The 19,453-nt window shown below is 40.5% G+C and overlaps 1 protein-coding gene across 2 annotated transcripts; it reads left to right on the top strand.

The window, feature by feature from the left end:
* Positions 1–10,538: 10,538 nt before the first annotated feature.
* dusp10 (dual specificity phosphatase 10) lies at positions 10,539–18,969 on the top strand. Of its 2 annotated transcripts, none has more exons than XM_022737874.1 (4): positions 10,539–10,715; positions 11,798–12,627; positions 16,326–16,694; positions 18,201–18,969. In XM_022737874.1, exons 2-4 carry the CDS (start codon positions 11,844–11,846, stop codon positions 18,464–18,466), a joined length of 1,419 nt encoding a protein of 472 aa, XP_022593595.1. In that variant the 5' UTR covers positions 10,539–10,715; positions 11,798–11,843; the 3' UTR covers positions 18,467–18,969. The 2 variants fall into 2 exon arrangements, with proteins under 2 accessions (XP_022593595.1, XP_022593594.1); XM_022737873.1 differs by having other exon boundaries at positions 10,539–10,732.
* Positions 18,970–19,453: the final 484 nt, after the last annotated feature.

Below are 19,453 nucleotides of genomic sequence, written 5' to 3'. Positions count from 1 at the left end.
TGGGCACTGTAATGTCTCTCAAACATTACTCAAACTGGAGTTAATAATGATTTTGTGGGAGACTCCTCAGCCATTGGATTAAGGCAAATTTGATGAGTTTACTTTACGAGAGACTGACTCAGAATTCTCTACAGTCCCCGTGTTGATGGTAATGAAGAAATATGTCACCCAGAGCAAATGTGTGGCTCATTGTATTTGCTTTAAATAGTTTTTGGACAACAATGGAGCTCTATGGCACAGAGGAATAGGATATATCAGGCATTACAAAGCAAATACATGTAGGAAGAGCAATTCATTGTTGTTTTTAGTGGGTTTTTTTGTTTACAATAAGAGAAAAATAGAATATTGCCAGACTTATGCTTTAATAAATCAGCATGTTTTTATACACTTCAGTCTACACGATAACGAAGCCAAACAGCTAAACAATTCAAGCTTTGTAACCTCTGTTGAATCTGTCTGCTCGTAAATTTTTATTGCCTGACCTCACTCAAAACTGTGTCCTTTTTCTTTTGTATTCAAAAAAGCTGTGATGGTGTATTACAGGCTGACATTACACCGCTGGCCTTTTTTCTATGCTGGCCTTTAAATTTGCTGTTTGTGTGTCTTTGTCCTGTGTCTAACTGTGTGTTAGGTCAGATTAACAAATGGTAAGGCCGGTGGCAGGCTGAATAACAGCATTAACCAGAGAACAATGGGAGCGTGGGACTAAGCCCTTTCACAACCTGTCTGACAGCTTGTAGCGTTGATGTCATCCTCTGACTCAGGCTGTTACCTCCGCCACTGTTACCCTGGACGCTTGGATGCATGACATCACCAAATGACACATATCACTCTCCACTACTGCCTCTCTGCTTTCATTTCTCTGCGTTTGGCTCTGCCCCTCTTTGTCTCAGGTCATATGCATACTCATCAGCTTTCCAGCATTGAAGGCTTCCACTTTGTCAGTCTGTGAACAGGGAGGAGAAGCATGAAAAGACATCATTAGTTTTCCAAGGAGACTCAGATAAAGGGGGAGAAAATACGATAACAAAGATTGTTAAAGTAAAGTTAAAGTAATTGGTGATGTTGGCTGTAGACGACAGAATCAGAAAAGAAGACAACAAAAATATGTAACTATTACTATTCTTCGTTACACTAAGAACGGTAAATGGTTTACAGCGTGTTAATATCTAGAATAGACAGCGATGTTTTAATTTGCTTTTCAGTGAAAACCATACATCTCTATATTAATTCTTCTACTAAAAACCATTTGCATTGTCTATAAAATACATTGACACTGTTCACACATCAGCAAAAAATAACTCATCATAAAAGTTCACTATCAACCATGGAAACAATAGTTGGATCAAAAACTCCCAACTTCAATCCAGCTTTTTCCCAGAAATATAAACATTCCATCAATGGCTTATATATTCTGATACCATAATGTAGAGCAGATATAAGTATTTATTAATGTATTTATCAACATCCTCCCATGGACACCTATAAACTGAGGCTGCTGTATAAACAAATTATGCATAACAATACAGTAAAACACAACTGTAATAACAGAAAGAATGTCTTCATGGGAAATGTGATTGTTGAAAATACTGTTGAATAAACACCTAAAATATCTGCTCACAGCTGCATCATTTATGTGTTGTAAATAATTGTGTTATAATCTATATTAGTTAAAGCTATGAAAGGCAGCTTTACACTTTCTAGTCCCAACACTCAGGAGTAACAGATACTTCAGCAGCTTCTAAAATATAACAAAATATCTGCTGCAGGTGTGTCTGTTGTCAGTTTGTATTTCACTCCTTGTTTACGTTTCATGTTTACGTTTGTCACATCCTTTTAATGACTTCCTGTTTGCATAAAAGTGTAAATGTCAGACACCAGAATTGAATATATAATATAACCAGCAGTGCATGTCACTGTCAGTGTGATTCAGGTTGACATGATAGGTTTATTTTCACACCATCTATACTTGTGTAACTGCCTGTCATACCAGTCCGGCATATGAAAAGCAGCTGTAACGATACCAGTCAGATGTTTTCATGTAGATGTTGATAAAGGGAGAGATTCCACTGCATGCAAATGAATTTCTATATATAGCAGATGAATAACAATTCAAAAATGTTTGGCTTCTGAATGGAAAATAAGATTCTGGAAAGGTTTTTTTTAGCTATTATAAATGAAATGTAATAGGTTAGTTTTACTTGGGGTTGTTGTCCCATATTAACTGTTCTTATGGCAAAAGGTCAGACAGTGAAAAGAAACCCTTTAATTCACTGAACCCCAATGTTAAAGTTAAATTATGTTTATAGTTAAAGGGGCTACTTGCAAGTTTTCTCTGCTGCTGGATGTGGTTTCTTTGGTTACTTTGATGCTGAACTTGCAACGTTTCTTCGAGACTGGTAAGTAAACAGCTGTTAATGCTAACGTTGGCTATGTAGCAATAGCAAAAACTTACTCATAACTCCGTTAACTGAGCAGATATTCAGTAGCCAATTCAGGAAAGGTTTTACATTTGCTATTCTATACACCTGGTGTCTGGTAAGTCTTCCCCTTCCCTCTGTCATACAGGAAGTGAAGCGTTTTACATTTTTGACAGCCGCAACAGCTTGTGTAGAATAATATAGGGAGGAGTTAGCATGTATTAGATACTTTGGCTATAAAGAGATAAAGGAAAGAGCACTTAACACAGAAACTCACACTTCATTTGAAAATCTTTTCAATAAAGACGCAAAATCTTATAGTTTCACATATTAACGAAACCAGGTAATTGTGAACTAGTGTTTCAGCGAGAGGTCCTGTAATTCCAGACTTGTTTTACATTGTCTCTCATTAATTAATGGTATTAATCAACGGCATTATTATTACTGCAGATATAGTCCAGAACAGTCCATTCCCAGTGCACGGAGACAGCTGCCAACAGAGGGTAAACCTCAGCCCCCTCTGGGACAGCCATGCAGAGCTAAAAGGCCCTGGCTCCCACACAGCCATGCAGCAGGTGACCCCCTGTCCTAGAAACAGTTGCTATTTAGATGTGATTAGCAACGGGTGCAGAGAGAGTCATTGTTATTTATATTGTGTTATCCCTGTGTTTGTTTCAGAGGTTGAGGGCAGCGAGTACTTCTGATAAGTTGCTCTACTTGAGGGTCACGGCTGAGAGGTTTGGTTTATAACCTCTAGGAAGACGTTTAATAAACACACACTCACTGTGGGTGATGGGTATAAATATCAGGGGGACATCATCTAATACCCTCAGTCGTGTAAATCCATCCATGTGTATGATATGTTTCCATTCTGGGATAAGGTCAGAATTAAATAAAGGCCTCCACTGCAGGCAGACCAACAAAATCTGCTATTCTTGAGATCATTATCTCACATTTCATCAAAGCATGAGGTAAATCAGAATCGCACAGTGCACACACAGCCACTGTACATACATATCAGGATTAGTGACGCTTCATCACTGGCTTTATACACTATAAGTGCGACTGTATACGTGAGCAAGTGAGAGCGAATGTTTAAATTTTTTCATCATTACCTAAACAATATTTGGTAGTTGCTAAGTGACCGCGAGGATGAGTCACCCCTCCTCAGGCGAAGGGACATGCCAACTTGAATGAATAATACTGAGCAGATGAGCCCAACTCAGAGAAAATAGGGTTGTTATGAGTTCAGTGATGGAGCTGTTATTGTTCGGTGTAAACCATACTTCTCTTGGTAATCTGTCACAGCCGATGGCCTCCTCTCCCAGGCAACACTTAAAGAGACTTGTGCTTTTAGCACATGATTTTTTTTTTTAAATTTTCACTGCCTTCAATCAGCAGCTAATTTAAGAAGTTCTAAACCTTCAGCCAGAACTCCCCTTAGGGTTGTGAGATGGTTCTGGAGGAGGTGGGTATCACAGGTGACAGGGAAATGTGTTATACATGTGTCTTCCTCACACGGGTACATTACATTACATACACACAGGTTTCAGACGGGTTTCTTTTCAAGTATTAGGTTGTGTCTATAATGCAAGGATGTACTCGCTCTCTCTCTCTGATTTCTTTCAGATATTCTATTCTTCCTCTTATAAACACGGCTGTTTAATTCTAATTTTTTTGACATATTTTGTGTTTTAGAAAAAAAGAGATTCTTCTAGAGTGTGCTGTAAATTTTAAAGTTAAATTTAAATAAAACCAGAAAATTTCTGAGGAACATTAACACGTGATCTCTGCTGAAAATTCACAGAGCTGAAGTGCTGTAATAGCTGAAGCTGCAGTCAAAATACAGAAAGAAGTTAAAATGGCAGTTGAAATAACAGCGTTGAAAATAAAGGAGACGCCGGCTGAACAGTAAATTCAAGAGACCTGAAGGGATTTGAAGTGTCAGTCAAAGTGTAAGCATTGAAAGGAGTTGAAATGTCAGTTCAAGTATATGTGATAAACTGACCCGTAGGTGTCTGTTGAAGGGGAAGTCCCGGAAGAAATTGGTGTCGACCAAAAAGAAGATATCAGCTGAAGCATAAGCTGAAATATATAGCACCGAAAGCAGTTGGAGTAAATTGTGTTTGGACACTCAAAGTTGTCAAAGTTGATGTTCAAATGTGAAGACCTGAGGTCTGAAAGGGTTTGAAGTGTCAGTCAAAAAAAGTGTGAGCATTGGAAGCATCTGACATGCCAGGTGAAGGGTAAGAGACAAAAGCAGTTGAAAAGCCATCTGATTTGCAACCACTCTCTGTCTTCGCCGCGATCTTGAAAAAAAGGACTTTTACTTGATAATCAAAGGTTAAACAGATTTGGCCATGTAAATGCTTTTTCAACTGTTTTAACATGATTCCTTTTTCATATGTCGGTGTAAGGATGACCAATATTGACTGAATATGAAATCTACGACGTGTTCACCAATTTACACGTTGGGGACAGTTGCAGGGTCTTATCAGATCTTCAGATATTACATGACTATTTTAGGGTTTTCTCAACATGTGATGTTTCAAATCTAAAATATGCATCAAACTCTCAAACTCACGGCTGTCACATCTTGTCACTTTGTACAAAAGTTTGTACAGGAAATCGTCTTTCCATCCAGTAAAATCAAAAAATAAACAAAGGCAGTCATGGTGTGACAGTATTTCAGAGGGAGGCACCATAATGCATCGACAGACTGGGCTGACAGTTTTTTTTTTTTTGGGGGGGTTCTCAAAGCTCAGAGAGTTTGTACAATGATAGTCACACAGCCCGAGCATTAGTGATGAACAGAATGTTACTTTGGAAAGCTGTGTCAGTGCTCGGTTAAGATCTCGCTCATTCAATTAAACTGCCTAATGAAGCGTATGAAATAGATTTAAAATGACAGTAAGAGAGATAATCAGCCCATCAAGTTTCAAGAGGTTAAACGTGTTTGTAGCTGCGTGTTGTTCTGTGTTACAGACTAACGGGCTGGAAGCTGATAAATATGCAGAAAGTAAACGGGCATAGGTCGACAGGCTGTTCAATCTTTGGCAGTGGCCGTCCTTGCTGTCGCTGGACATGTTGCTTTTCAAGCTGTTGAGTCTGCAGTGGGCCCATCTGTGCCATTCCCTCTTAGAAACCATCAGCAGCAACATTTTTCTATTTCTTAAATCCTCAGCATTGATAGAGAGGTGAAGTTAATGGCCAGATGGGATGAAGTCCTGGGAGCGAGGGGGCAGTCTTCTGCATATTAAACACAAAAAACAGCAATTAGTAAATGGGCTAATTTGTAATTCAAACAGAGTCTCCTGGGTCTTTTCTAAATGAATGTATGTATGACAACTAGTTTCTAAGGTTACATAAGGTTAAGCTCTTACTGTGCTGCTAAGTGTGACATTGAGTCTGCACCTTGCTGAAGAAAGGAAGTGGTTTGGGTCTTTCATCTGGGCCAGCGAGTATCGCACCATGATCAGTCACATTTTCCATGCTGAGCACCAACAACAAAAAAAAAAAAGGGGGGGGCTAACCACTTGACTATGTTCTACATCAAAGTTCTCATATCATGTGTGTGATCTCTAAACAGACACACAAAGCCTCACTCTGTCATGTTTTCCATCGGCTGACATTTATAAAAAGGAAGACAGTCGTCTCAATCCAGCTCAAGATCTCGTGAAAGGGAGAAAAGGGTTGTAAAATGAGGTTTCTTATCCTGTTGAACATTCAAAATGAATAATAAAAAGCTTATAACATCTATAAACATTTAATCGGCAGCTATCATTTTAACATCCACCTGCTCCCAGTTTCATTCTACAAGATGGTACTTTCTTTCCATTTCTTACTATAAGAAATTACTGGTATTGATGTAATTTTGTGATCTGTACATATTCATGTAAAAACAAAAATATGCACAAAACAATCCAAGCAAATATCTTGAACTGCCACAAAAACAAATATAGTTGTTTTTTTCACTCAGAAGACAGAGCTCCTTGTTCAAAAACTGAAGGTAGACGATAGGACAAATATTACCTCATGTACGATATTTGAACACAGGAAACATCAGTACATAAATTAGACATTGTGGTTAGTTTAATTCAGTAATTGCATGATGACAGAATAAGAATAAGTTTATATTTAGCCAAGTTATAAAGCATGTTGTTGAGTTTACAGCCTTCATAAGTAACCCTGTCTCCTGGAATTTATGTTTCCATTAATTTATAAAACGTTTTCACACAGTGCCAATTGAATTACATTTTTAGCCAAGCTAGCGGCAAGGCTGCAGGGATGGTCATTTCGGTCTGGTTGTTCCACCACTTTGTTCCCGGCTGAAATATCTCAACAACTATTGGATGGATTGGCATTAAATTTTGTAAAGACATTCATGGTTGCACAGGGGACGAATAGTATCAACTTGGTGATCTCCTGACTTCGAAATTTTAATTTGTCAAATATTTTGGTTTATGATCAAATACCTGCAAAAGCTACGACATTCCCATCATCCACTGCTGTACTTTGTGATTTGTGCTAATGAGCAAAAGTTGTTTTTCTTACAAGATGCAAAACTATATCCACTTGTAGCAATGAAAGTATGATGAAAATTTTCTTAGGTTGTGCTTAAATACTCAAAGCACCTGGTTAATGTTCAAGAAAATGAGACAGGACGTGTTTACTTATTAACATTTAACCAAAATCATGGCCATTCCCTACCCCTAACCAAAGAGCTTTTTCAGACAAAACCCAACCAAACGTGGGATTCAAGATATGAACCTGGGTCTACACACTTTGTACAGCCAAACATCTACCCCAAACCTCATCCCATACTGTTCCACAATGTTGCCAATCAATGTAATTCAGGCAGCAATGTTTCCTTCGTGACATATTTATAAAAACAAATTAGTAATACATGAACATAATTTCTCGGAGGCAGGCTGTTTCGATTCAGAAATCTTTGATCTACAGTAATAAGCACGAGTCCCTCTAGGAACCAGCACGACTTCCAGGTAATGCTGCTTCACTGTTCCTGATCATCGTCACTAACATGTCATCATGCAATAACCACACACTCCTGATCAAAACACCAATCTCTGATCAAATCATTTTCACTATTTTGATGGTCTAAACTTGATTCTTGGTAATCCCTTCAGTCTTTTGTGATGCAGCCCACTCAATCACTTTGTACTGAAAAAGAGCCTCTTATTACTGCAGATCAAAAAACTCTCAGTAAGAGAGAGAATATTATTCTGCCTGTGTGACAAACATTTGGCCAGATAAAACCAGCCACACAGGCAGAACTGGTTGAATTTACATAACTGCTCAGGTCATGCTGCATCCAGTGTTTGAATTCCCAACAGATCTCTTAAATGTTTGCTCTAAGTGTCTGCTTCTTATTCATCAACACATATTTCTAGCCTTACTACTGAATAACAATATCTAAATGTTTATTAATGTTAATAATGTATTATTTTCCACATATATACGTTCTATTGTTATATAACTATTCCCCAATACTTTTTACGAGCTAACAAAAGCAACCTACGAGGCAAAATTCTGCATTCAAAATCCCACTTAGGTAAATGTATAGATTTATCATCAGCTAAATGTGTTTAAAATAGTTTACTGATACTATTAGATTGTTAATTCTGTAAATGTGTAACCAGAACTTTACTGCTGAAGTTGGTTGAGGTGGAGCTGGTTTGAATGACTTTAAATAACCTAAAGGTCGTTTAGCCCAGTGGTTTCCGACTTTGGGGTCAGGCTCCTCTCAAAGGGTCACATCATAAAACCAGGGGTTGAGGGTGGGGTCAATTTTATTTACATATGCAGCCCAAAATAACACATTTGCCTCAGAGGGTTTTCTTTTCATCCTTGAAAATAATTCATTTTATATTTACCTTTTGGATTTTACATGATTCTTTAATCATTTGGTGATTAGAAATCACAAAACACACAAAAGAAAAACAAGACCGTGGTAAATATTCTTGTTTTGTGGTCCTGAATAAAAAAACAAAAACATCAAACTTTCTCCTCTAAAGGCACGGGTGCTTGTTCACTTACCCTTTATCACACAGTGAAACAGGAGTCGCTGGGAATCCAATCTGAATAGGCTTTGATCAGCTGTGTCCATTTAAAAATAACTGTACAGGGGGCTAATAATAGCAGCAATAATACATGCCCCGCATTGTTTGAGGTTGCCAATGAGGATAAATAGAGAGCTCCGATTATATTTGGGGTCTGAAGCCAGCGAGACCCTTTAACCGCAACATGGGTCCTGTCATATGGGACTGTACAGTCAGCCAACTTGGCACTTGCTTAAGAGCGCTCCTGCCAAAGACACCTACTTATTACCACCAATAATGTTACTTCTCCATCCAGCACACAGGTCATTTGTGTTGTCTTACACAAGCAAGAATCTCTCTTCACAGGCCATTATGCATTTCCAGCAGCTTTAAAAAGAAAAATGAGTTAAACCAAAGAGTAATAAATAATATGAGACTGACTCGTCACATTGGCACACTGCCCCGAATGTCTGATGTCATTTCACTTGATCTAACTCGGGTTGCTTAACCGGTTTTAAAGGGAATAATAACGAGAACTGGTACTGTCAGGTGTGTTTCATGGCCTGGTTAATATTTAAGTTAAACTGAGTCATTTACAGTGTAAACCACACTGATTCTGCCTTTAAGAGTGCTGTGACATATTGCTGTCAGCAAAGTCAAACTTGCTGTAGGTTTGGATTGTTCAGCTATGTAAACTCCTCGCAAGCGATTTTAGTGATAACTATAACTTTGGGGGAAACTAGAAAGAAACTTGACAGACAAAATTAAGCAATATCAAGATGAAGAAACGGAGGGAATAATAAAATCTAGAAGTGGTTTGTTTGTTCAGGAAGGTGCAGATATCATCTAGTGAACTCAGCAAGCTTTTGAATGATTCATCTGGAAAAAGCTGACCAGAAAGATGTGAAGAAATTTAATCAAAGTCGAAAAGAATTCACGAGAAATTAAGATGCTTCAATACGAGGAAATCCAATATTGTAGCCAAGCTATTGCAGGAAGTGTTATTATCTCTGCTCAAAAGGAGATGTTGTTCAGTCTTGGCTGTCTGTCTGTGTCTTTGTCTATTATATACTATACTGGAAACTTTATACATGCTGAGATTTATATTTGACACTAACGATGATGATATATACATGTTAAGGCACAGTTTGTATTTATAACTGGAAAGCACAGTATATAATTTATCATTTGTAGTTACAATAGATGTTTTAGTTACAGGGTGACATTTTTTTCAGACATATGATTGATTTAAGTGTTCAGAGTGATGGTGTGTGGAAGGAAATGTGGCTGTTTATCTTGTTCTAGAGTACTATGCAAAAACTTTTAGGCACATTAGATGTGCCGGATAGTCCGGTTCTGCTCGAGGTTTCTGCCTCTTAAGAGGAAGTTTTTCCTTGCCACTGTCGCCTAGTGCTTGCTCTTGGTGGGAATTGTTTGGTCTCTGTAAATAATATTTACATATAAATGTATTGTATAATGATACAAATAAAAATTGACTTGACTTGAGATGTTTAGATTTGTTAATTCAAACCCAAACACACAGTCAGAGTTATAAAGAGCTACTAAAAACACTGACCTGCACCACTAGACAAAAATATTTTCATAGTAATTAAATAATTTACTCTCATAAGCAATGTTATATATCATCTATACATATAGACACATGTCTAAGAGGCTTTTACTTTATTTCCCTCTGCCACTTCAGTGTAAAACAGCTCTGTTATGTTCTTCTAAGGCTCCATTTTACTGTACAGTAAGAGTTTACGAGCAGCACGTGAAGGCACCGTGGCTTCTTCCTCGAGCCTCCTGGAGAGACTTTTGATTGGCTGCCAGTGACATCATCGCTGCTCGTACGTGGGACTGAAGGCAGTTCAAGCGACAACCAGCCCCCCCTCCCCTCCCCTCCACTCACTCCGCCCTCCCACCGCACCCCCTCCACACCAGCCACAGAGGCAGACAGCTCGGCCAAATCCCTCCCATCACAGGGCCGGACCTCACTGTACAAAAAGGATCAAATTTAATATTAATGAAGTCGCGCATTGGCTCAGAGTCGCGTCAATCCGGCTGCGCGACTTCTGTAGGCTGGCAGACTTCCTTCAATATTATTTCTGGGGGAGCAGGGTAAAAGTACTAAAAAATGTTGCCGATCCACAACACTGGGATGGACTGAATGGAGGCAACGTTGTCAGCGAGCGGAGATAATAAATCCGTCTACAGTCAACCGCGACACACACCGGTAAGCAGAAATACAAGGCAAGTTTGGTGATTGGTGTCCAAGGCACAAGTTGCCGTTGAAATGCACAGTCATAGAGATTTCACGCGATTCTATAATTAATGAAGAGGAATATCAAATTGCTGCAACCATTTTGGGCTGGTTAGTGTTTATTATTGCTGTATTATTATTTCCACCACATGGCTGAAGTGTTTTATCACAGCGTCTATCTTTTTTTTTTATTCCACCATTGAGCAAAGTTACAATCCCAGCCTTTGAAATGCAGCCATTGCATATTTATTTTTTTATTTTTTATTTTTTATTTTTATAATTGATGATGGTGTGAAATTGGATTTCCTTCAGTGTTCAGCTCATCTGTTCAGTTCGTCTCGTCCGAAAGCCATATCACATTCACGGCACGTTCTCATGCCGGTTTCTTCAATGAATTTGGCCATGAATGATTTCTGCTTCAGCTGAACCTGCACCGTGCTTAAAGGACGGCGATGGCCGGGACAGGCAATGCTCGGCGGGTGTCTTTACGTAATGTGCCACGATGACATGCTTTTAAAATGCTCAGGCTGGTGATCAAAAGGAAATGCCACCCCTCTTTTTTTGTACCCCGACTTTCCATTTGGGGGAGAGAACAAACTGCGGCGTAGCGTTGATGCAGTATTTTATCTTTTTTTTTTCTCTCTTGTTGTACAAGCTTTGGATCAGACAGACTAGAGTTGGGGTGAAAAATTCAATATCACACACATATACAATATCTGGAGGATGATTCATATTAATTACACTCAAAGTGATTCAGTTACACAAGACTGTGATGATTTCACTGTTTATTATTAGTGGCCAGTTTGTCACATCTAAATTTTCCCACTAACTTGGGTGTTGCCCTGCAGGTGTTGACACTACTAATATTTGGCTTGAGCAGCCGTTTTCTAGTTTGCATGTTGATCAAACAGACAAGAGGTTGGCCTGTGTGCTCTCTGCTTGTTCATTCACAGCCTTGATCTGAGTCCGTGGGTGCAGGATTCATTGAACTACACTGGTTTTTGGAAAGATTGTCTCCCTCATCTCATATTTTGACTTGTTCTTGTTCCCCACAGAGTGGCTTGTTGAGTTCTCCTTAAACGTCCAGCCCTCGGCCTCCCCATGCCTCCATCTCCTCTTGACGACAGAATTGTGGTGGCGCTGCCAAGGCCGATCCGACCTCAGGAACTCCAACTGCGCCTGGACACCAGCTACCTGGACTCCTTCGCCACCAGCAGCAGCAGCAAGACAGTCATCAGCACCACCGTGGTGAAGATCCGGGCGACGGCCAATCTTGTAACGTATATGCCCTCATCCAAGGGCTCCACGCGATCATTGTCGTGTGGATGCAGCAGTGCCAGCTGTTGCTCTGTGACTACCTATGAGAAGGACAGCCAGAGCCTCAGCCACAGCCAGGTGAGCGCCAGCAGCCCCAACCTCAGCTATGCCGGGCCCCCCACCTCAATGGTCAGCAACCATGAAGCATTAAGCGCCCCCAGCCTCACCCCGGGCACTCCAAAAGCCGTATCCACCGTGAGGGTCATCCATCCCAATGAGCTCGCCAAAAGGATGACCTGCTGCCCCATGGGACACCCTGTAGGGCCTGTGCCCGTCATCATCGACTGCCGGCCCTTCATGGAGTACAACAAGAGCCACATTCGGGGGGCAGTGCACATCAACTGTTCCGACAAGATCAGCCGGCGGCGGCTGCAGCAAGGCAAGATCACTGTGCTGGACCTCATCTCCTGCCGCGAGGGCAAGGACTCTTTTAAGGGCATCTTCTCCAAAGAGATTGTGGTTTACGACGAGAGCACCACAGACCCCAACCGGCTGACATCCTCCCAGCCTCTACATGTGGTCCTGGAGTCACTGAGGAGGGAGGGCAAGGACCCCATCATCCTCAAAGGTAACATTTAAGTAGGTTTATCAAAGCTCAGAGGTGCAAATGCCTGGACTACTGAAAAAGGAAAGAAGGCTGTCCAGAATAAAAGGGACAGAAAACCACAATTACATGGGCTTTAGTTTAACTCTGGAGGGAGTAAACCAGTTTAGACGTCTGAAAGCATGGCCTGATGTAGCAGTAGTATAAGTTTAGTGGCAATATAAACTAATATGAAAGTGGTGTGGTTGCATAATAATGTTTAGTATGTGAGTAAAGCCTGTTAAACTTTGACCTTTATTGTTTTTGTCAGCTGATGTTGCCTGTTAACACACTGGCTGTAGTATCATCCCATCAGCTTTGTAGTGAAGCATTACAGCTACAGTTATAATACCACATACAACAGTTTTTGCATATACAATCAAGCCTATGCACATTCTGTCTGCATCACCCGCATACATAAACATATGTGCACACTCTTCAACAGCTTTCTATATGACATATTTTAAGCATTTTGCAGGGAGTGAGAGGCAGCTGTTGGTAAATAAGGCGGCCTGTTGAGATAGCAGTCCCTGGGTCGCTGCCATGTTTTCTATCTTTGGTGTGTGTGAGTGTGTTTGAAGCTGGAGCAGTGTGTCGTGTAGGGGGGCAGGGCTGTGAGTGTTTTCTGAATGCCTCCCAGTCACCGTCCAGCCGTATGATCACGGCACCTTGATATCTTCTCCTCTCTTCGCCCTCTGGTCCTCCTGTGTACTTTGATGGACGAGGCTCCTCTCCAGTGTCTCATCCTGCACCGGCGTCTGTCTGAAGCTCGCCCCAGTGGGAGGAACAGGCAGACTGTCTTGTTCCTTTTGTCGCCTGGTTTAATTCTTGCAAAATGCAAGCCATCCTCTCTGCTGGTGGAATCAAATGGCTCAGCCTCACTTTTATATCTTTTTTATATAGTACTTTTTAATATCAGCAATGGCCAATATCTCCCATGTGTCCACATTTATGTGTGTATTTGCAGCATGGATTTCCTCTGTGATCAAACATATTGTGTTTATGATCGAATGGACAAAACCAGCCCTAAGCACATTTATAATATTTGAGTCTTGATTCCATTAAAATTAATATTTTGAATAATCTTTTATATGTTTCTAAATATAATGGTGATTACTTCTTCACTTTCTTAAAATATCTGAGGGCTTTCAATCTCGGGAAGTAGGCAGGGGATTAGTGTTATTCCAAGCAGTAGTAATAGTGACATATTTGGACCATGTATGTACAGTATGAACGCTGCTGAATAATTTACTCGCACTCCATTATTTGCTGTTACCAGCAGCTCTTAGTCATGATTTATTGTAAATATGGTCATAGTGTGATAAACTGGAAACACAAAATCTTCTGTCCCTGCCCCACTGCAGCCCTGAGCAGTGATAGGTTACATTTAATCCGTCAGAATTGCCATTAACAACATGTCAGTAGTGTCGGAAGGTTTAGGGTAAGCTTTGGAAACAGCGGGTCTGTGGTGTGAGAGGCATAGTGAGGCAGAAGCGGTGATTTCTAAACAGGAACTGAGCCACTGGCTTATGAAAGTGATAGAGACACTTTTCATGTTTTCCTCTGTGAGTTTAGTCAGAGATAATGACAGACGGTCACACTCCACAGATTTCATCTGACAGCAACGTGCTGCTTCTGTTATTCTCAGTCTGCTATGAAAAGTGTTATTTTTCAGTTCAGTTTGACCTGAAAAGAAAGATGCTGGTTCAGTTTGAGCCAAAACAGGAAGCAGTTTTCACAGTTCACTGTGTTTCTAGCTTAGTCACTAGACTGTTTGTGTGTGCTTGATAAATGTTTTGCAACTATAAACAAATTATAAACAACTATATTATGTATAACTACATACTGTCAATGTATTGGCATCAGTACTAGTTGGTAAAGTAACATGAAAGTGCAGAGATACATTTGAGGTAGTTTAAAAACAGTGTTTCCATTACATAACTTATATAACGGGAAGTTTTTTATTGCTAACATGTTACCAAACTGTTGCCTATTGCACATCCATCAATCACATTAGGAATTAATGGGAGTTACCTGATGAATAACAAGCCCAAAATTCACTCTTGTAGCTCTGATTTGGTCTCCACCAACTCCTGATGAAAATGTCTTGCTTTTCAGCTGCTTACTAATTTCACTATGTTCACAAGCTACTTTGCCTGTCTGATGTTGAACAGGTACAAGTACAGTGGACACCTGCAGCTTTAAACAAAACTTGTTGAGAAAAACCTGTTGAAACTGAACTAAAATAGTAAAAACCAAAACAATGAGCTAAAAGAGGTAAAAATGCTTCGTAGAGTTGAGGCAAACTACTGAGTCAGGTGATGATTCTATCAGGGTTTGCTTTTTAAAAAAATAATAAATATATATATATATTAATATAGATTTTGGCCTCAAAAATCCATCATCAGCCAGGGTGTACTTACAGTAAATGTGGCACATTATCCATGTTGAACTAACACCATGAGCAGCTACCTGTAATGTTAGAGCATTCGGGACAAAGATATGCTTGATACTGTATTGAAAGATAAATATTGCTGGTATTATGAAAATTCAGGCAAGGATTTTTAAATTTTCTCTAAAACGGATTTCATTAAAACAGCTCAGTCCTTTGAGCTCAGAGTAAATGAAAATGTAAGAAAAAATATCAATATGAGTGGAAATTCCCCCCTTGAGCTTGGTGTCACAGCTCTTGTATATAACTTCCCTTTCTTTTATTTATTATAGAGTAATTATTAGCACTACAGCCCACCATAGTGAGGGCTGGGCCAGTATCACAGTAACATCAGGTTAATGTCTTTGTTCGTGCTTAACAATCATACTATTCTCTGATGAACACGCTGTCTGACAGTTGACAGGAGATCCCCACCTGCCCAGTCACTAAGGGGAAGTTGTGCGATGACCTCACATGCAGTGATGTCAACTCATGCAATGTGAACAAGGCATGAACTGATACAGCAGTGTGTGTGTCTGTGTGTGTTTGAGACACTTTCCACCCCTCCCCACAATTCTTGTGCTGTGGGGAAACTTTGGCCGATGGCATCGCTGGGAACAGGTGCAAACCAGTTATTTGGAGAAGTGCAGATGTCCAGTGAGAAGTATATTAAACATTTAGTACATCTATTTACCTGCAGATTAACGAGGGGGATTTCTCGTGTTGGTTAGCAAGTGGAAACTGTCTTAGGAGGTATTTTGGCCATGTCTCTGCTTCTCAAAACAGACTTGACTGGGACAGACAGTGGTTGTTAGTGGAAACAGTGCTGATCCCTCCAAACTGATTTAATATCCAAATGGAGACATTCAAATCGCAACCAAATGTAACAGCGTAGTCATGGGACTTGGAGATTTCTGTAATGTTTTAGTGCCTCAAATCTCTTTAACGCCAGTTGTCAGTGCTTTTATCAGGTGTGTATGCAAAGTTGTCCTACTCATCGTAACGTGTGCCATGTGGTGGACAGTGGCATGAGTGTGTGTATTTTTAGCATGGCTCACACCAGTGGGAATTGAACCCTTAACCCTGGCAGTGTTAGCTCCATGCTCCAGAGACTGACAAGGCCCAGTTTGCATTTAGAGAGGGGCCAAAGAAAGTAACTAAGAAAATCATGTTTGACAGTTTTATACGTTGTTCAGCCAAACCGTATTTACCTTGAGTTTACATCACAGCCTGTCTGTGTGTGTGTTCACAGGAGGCCTTAGCTGCTTCAGGCAGAGTCACGAGAACCTGTGCGAACACTCGCTGCACCTTCACGAGGGATTAGACACGGGTGCAGCTGCTGGCCTGACGGGGGCGCTACCTCACTCCCTGCCCTCCACCCCGGACATAGAGAACGCAGAGCTGACGCCAATCCTGCCCTTCCTCTATCTGGGGAACGAGCACAACGCTCAGGACATCAACCTGCTGCAGCGCTTGAACATCGGCTACATCCTCAACGTGACCACCCACCTGCCGCTCTACCACTACGACACAGGCCTTTTCATCTACAAGCGCCTGCCCGCCACCGACAGTAACAAGCAGAACCTGCGCCAGTATTTCGAGGAGGCGTTTGAATTTATCGGTATGAGAACTGTCACTCAGTTTTGCACTAGAAGTTTGAACTACAGCTTTTTGTCTTGTGACCTTTTCAGACAATACATGGTCTATGTGAACTCCTCCTCACAGGTTCCATAGAGCTGTGAGCAGTTAAACCAAAGACTAATATTTACCTTCCCAGATTGTTTAACGTTGACACGTTCTGGAGGCTGGAAGAGGTTGAATTATCGATTGTTTTCATAGGAAAACAAGCAAACATGAGAGAGGAGTGAGAAAAAATAAAAATAATTCTGTGCACTAAAACTAGCAAGATTTATCCATCTAAGCTGAAAGAAATGTGTTCGAAGAAGCCGTCTCTCTTCACATCCTCTGAATACAGCCGTTTATAACTAAATCGAAGCTGTGGAGACTTACATTCCTCTGAAACTCTGGACTTTTAAAACATATATTTAAAAGAAAGTGTATGTGAAAAGAACATGTCTAGCACATAATTAGAACCCTAATTCAGTCGATTGAAGTATTACATACTGAAGACTAGGCCAGTACGTTGGCTAGAGATGTGCTCATCCACCTTTTTCTCTCTCAGTTCTGATTCAGATACGTCAGGGTATCTCCCTGCAGCAAATAGTCTTTTTCCTAAAATGTAAAATGTGTCTCTCTTATTGTGAGGAGCTCATTGGGATATGTGTTATGTACGGTAACATGAGGCCAGTGGTTGCCTGCTGTGGTGCTGAAAACTGACCTTGACCTAATGGATGTAACTGAGAGTGGAAACAGTGAATTTCTTTTAATGTCACTGATCAGGCTAATTACTCATATGATAACTGATTACTGAGCCTCCTGATAAGGTTAGTATCCAGGCACATACTGATCTGTGGATTCGTAATGGTGGCTCAGTGGTTTGCACGGGTCTTGTGTCTGATTTCTTGGCCCTGGTCCTTTATACAGTTAGAAACTTATTTAGTAATTGCATAGCTTTTTTTTTCTGCAATCAAAAATCCCAACTTAGTTGATCTGACGGTTTTAAATGGCAAGTGTTAGTATGGTTGTATGTTAGTAAGATTTGCAACAGGGTCTAATTCATGTTGACAGTTAATTAGGAAGTAGTTTGAAAATGGACAGATGTAAGTCGGGTAGTGGTAGCTGGGTATCGTATGAAATGCTATGATGCGGTACAGATACCCAAATGAAGGAATGTAAACATGTTTTCTACAAAATCTTGTTTTCATTTAACAAAAGCAATTGGATAAATTATAATCATATATAATTTAAATCAAGAAATATCTGATAAAAGGAGGAGTGAACCAGATGGTCAGTGGGAGGAGGCATTTGACAGTTTCTAACACTATTTCCTGTTTTTGGTAGTGGTGAAAAAATACTAAAAAATACTGAAAAATACTGAAAAATACTGAAAAGAGAGAGAGACAAAGGAGGTTTTAATATCTTATCACGCGTGATGACTGAACTTCCCCATGGGGAACAAAGCATTCGTTATATCGTGTTTTAATTGTTGCAATGTTCCTCTCTGCAGAGGAAGCACATCAAGCAGGTATGGGCCTTCTGATCCACTGCCAGGCAGGCGTGTCTCGTTCAGCCACCATCGTGATCGCCTACCTGATGAAGCACACCTGGATGACCATGACGGACGCCTACAAGTTTGTCAAAACCAGGAGGCCCATCATCTCCCCGAACCTCAACTTCATGGGCCAGCTGTTGGAGTTCGAGGAGGACCTCAACAACGGAATAACGCCACGAATCCTCACGCCAAAGCTGATTGGTGTGGAGACCGTCGTCTAAACGAACCCATCGTCTGACTCGCCACTCAGACGTGTGCTCACTCTCGCTGTTTTTCAAGAGAGACCAGCTGGTTTGGAGCTTGAGAGAGAGAGAGAGAGAGAGAGAGAGAGAGAGAGAAAGAGAGAGAGAGAGAGAGAGAGAGAGAGAGAGAGCTGCTGTATTCTTCTTGAATCTCCTCGTGCTCATCTTGGACTCTCTGGAGGTGCCAAAGCTCTGGGTCAGTGGTGATGTGAAATGCCAAAAATCCCTACTGTTTGGACCTGGCCGATGTCCCGGAGGAGAAGATGAGTTAGAGAGATAGAGAGGGAGCAAGTGGTCAGTGGGAAGATTTCCACTTGTGACTGCAGAGGAGCGAATATGAGGGAAAGGAAAATCGGTTTGGAAAAGATATTCAGTGTGCTTAGGGGCAATTACTGACAAGAGAAACTCTTAAAGCTCACACTGTGGCACACAGTTTATGTTTGCAGACTCAGGCGGGTTTGGCCATGGCAGTGCCTGTCAAAAAAAAAAAAAAAGAAAAAAGAAAAAAAAAAAAAGAACAAGATGAAGACATGTTTGGTGTGTTAATGTTGTTGTTCTATTTTTATACAGGGGTTTATGGGGGTGACCATGACAAGCCCACAGCGGCTTACTGTGCAATAATTTCAGAGTGGAATGCAACTGAGACCTTGATCTTATGTGTATATATGGGTAATGATTACGAAACATTTCCAGCTCTTTGCTGAAATACCATTTTGATGTTAATGTAATTACTGTTGTTGAGTTCTATACGTTTATGTTTATGGTGCAGACGGTTATGCTGTAATATTTGGCGCAGAGACAGAAAAAAAAAAGGGGGGTTTTATTTTTTTGAGTGCAGCTTATGGGTTTATGTCAGTTGAACCACAAGTTCATATATTTTATGTGTTTGCTTTGGTATTTTTTCGTTTTGCCATTCCTGCATCCACATATGCATATATTTTTAGCAATATATATTAATTAATATAT

Source organism: Seriola dumerili, unplaced genomic scaffold (assembly GCF_002260705.1).
Source record: "Seriola dumerili isolate Sdu_G_001 unplaced genomic scaffold, Sdu_1.0 BDQW01000025.1, whole genome shotgun sequence".
Classification (NCBI taxonomy): Eukaryota; Metazoa; Chordata; class Actinopteri; order Carangiformes; family Carangidae; genus Seriola; species Seriola dumerili.
This window is presented reverse-complemented; position numbering and strand designations above follow the sequence as displayed.

Coding starts and splice junctions, on each gene's coding strand:
- dusp10 (XM_022737874.1), top strand. CDS start 11,844: ATGCCTCCATCTCCTCTTGACGACAGAATTGTGGTGGCGCTGCCAAGG. Junction 12,628..16,325: donor GGACCCCATCATCCTCAAAG/GTAACATTTAAG, acceptor GTGTGTTCACAG/GAGGCCTTAGCTGCTTCAGG. Junction 16,695..18,200: donor GGAGGCGTTTGAATTTATCG/GTATGAGAACTG, acceptor TCCTCTCTGCAG/AGGAAGCACATCAAGCAGGT.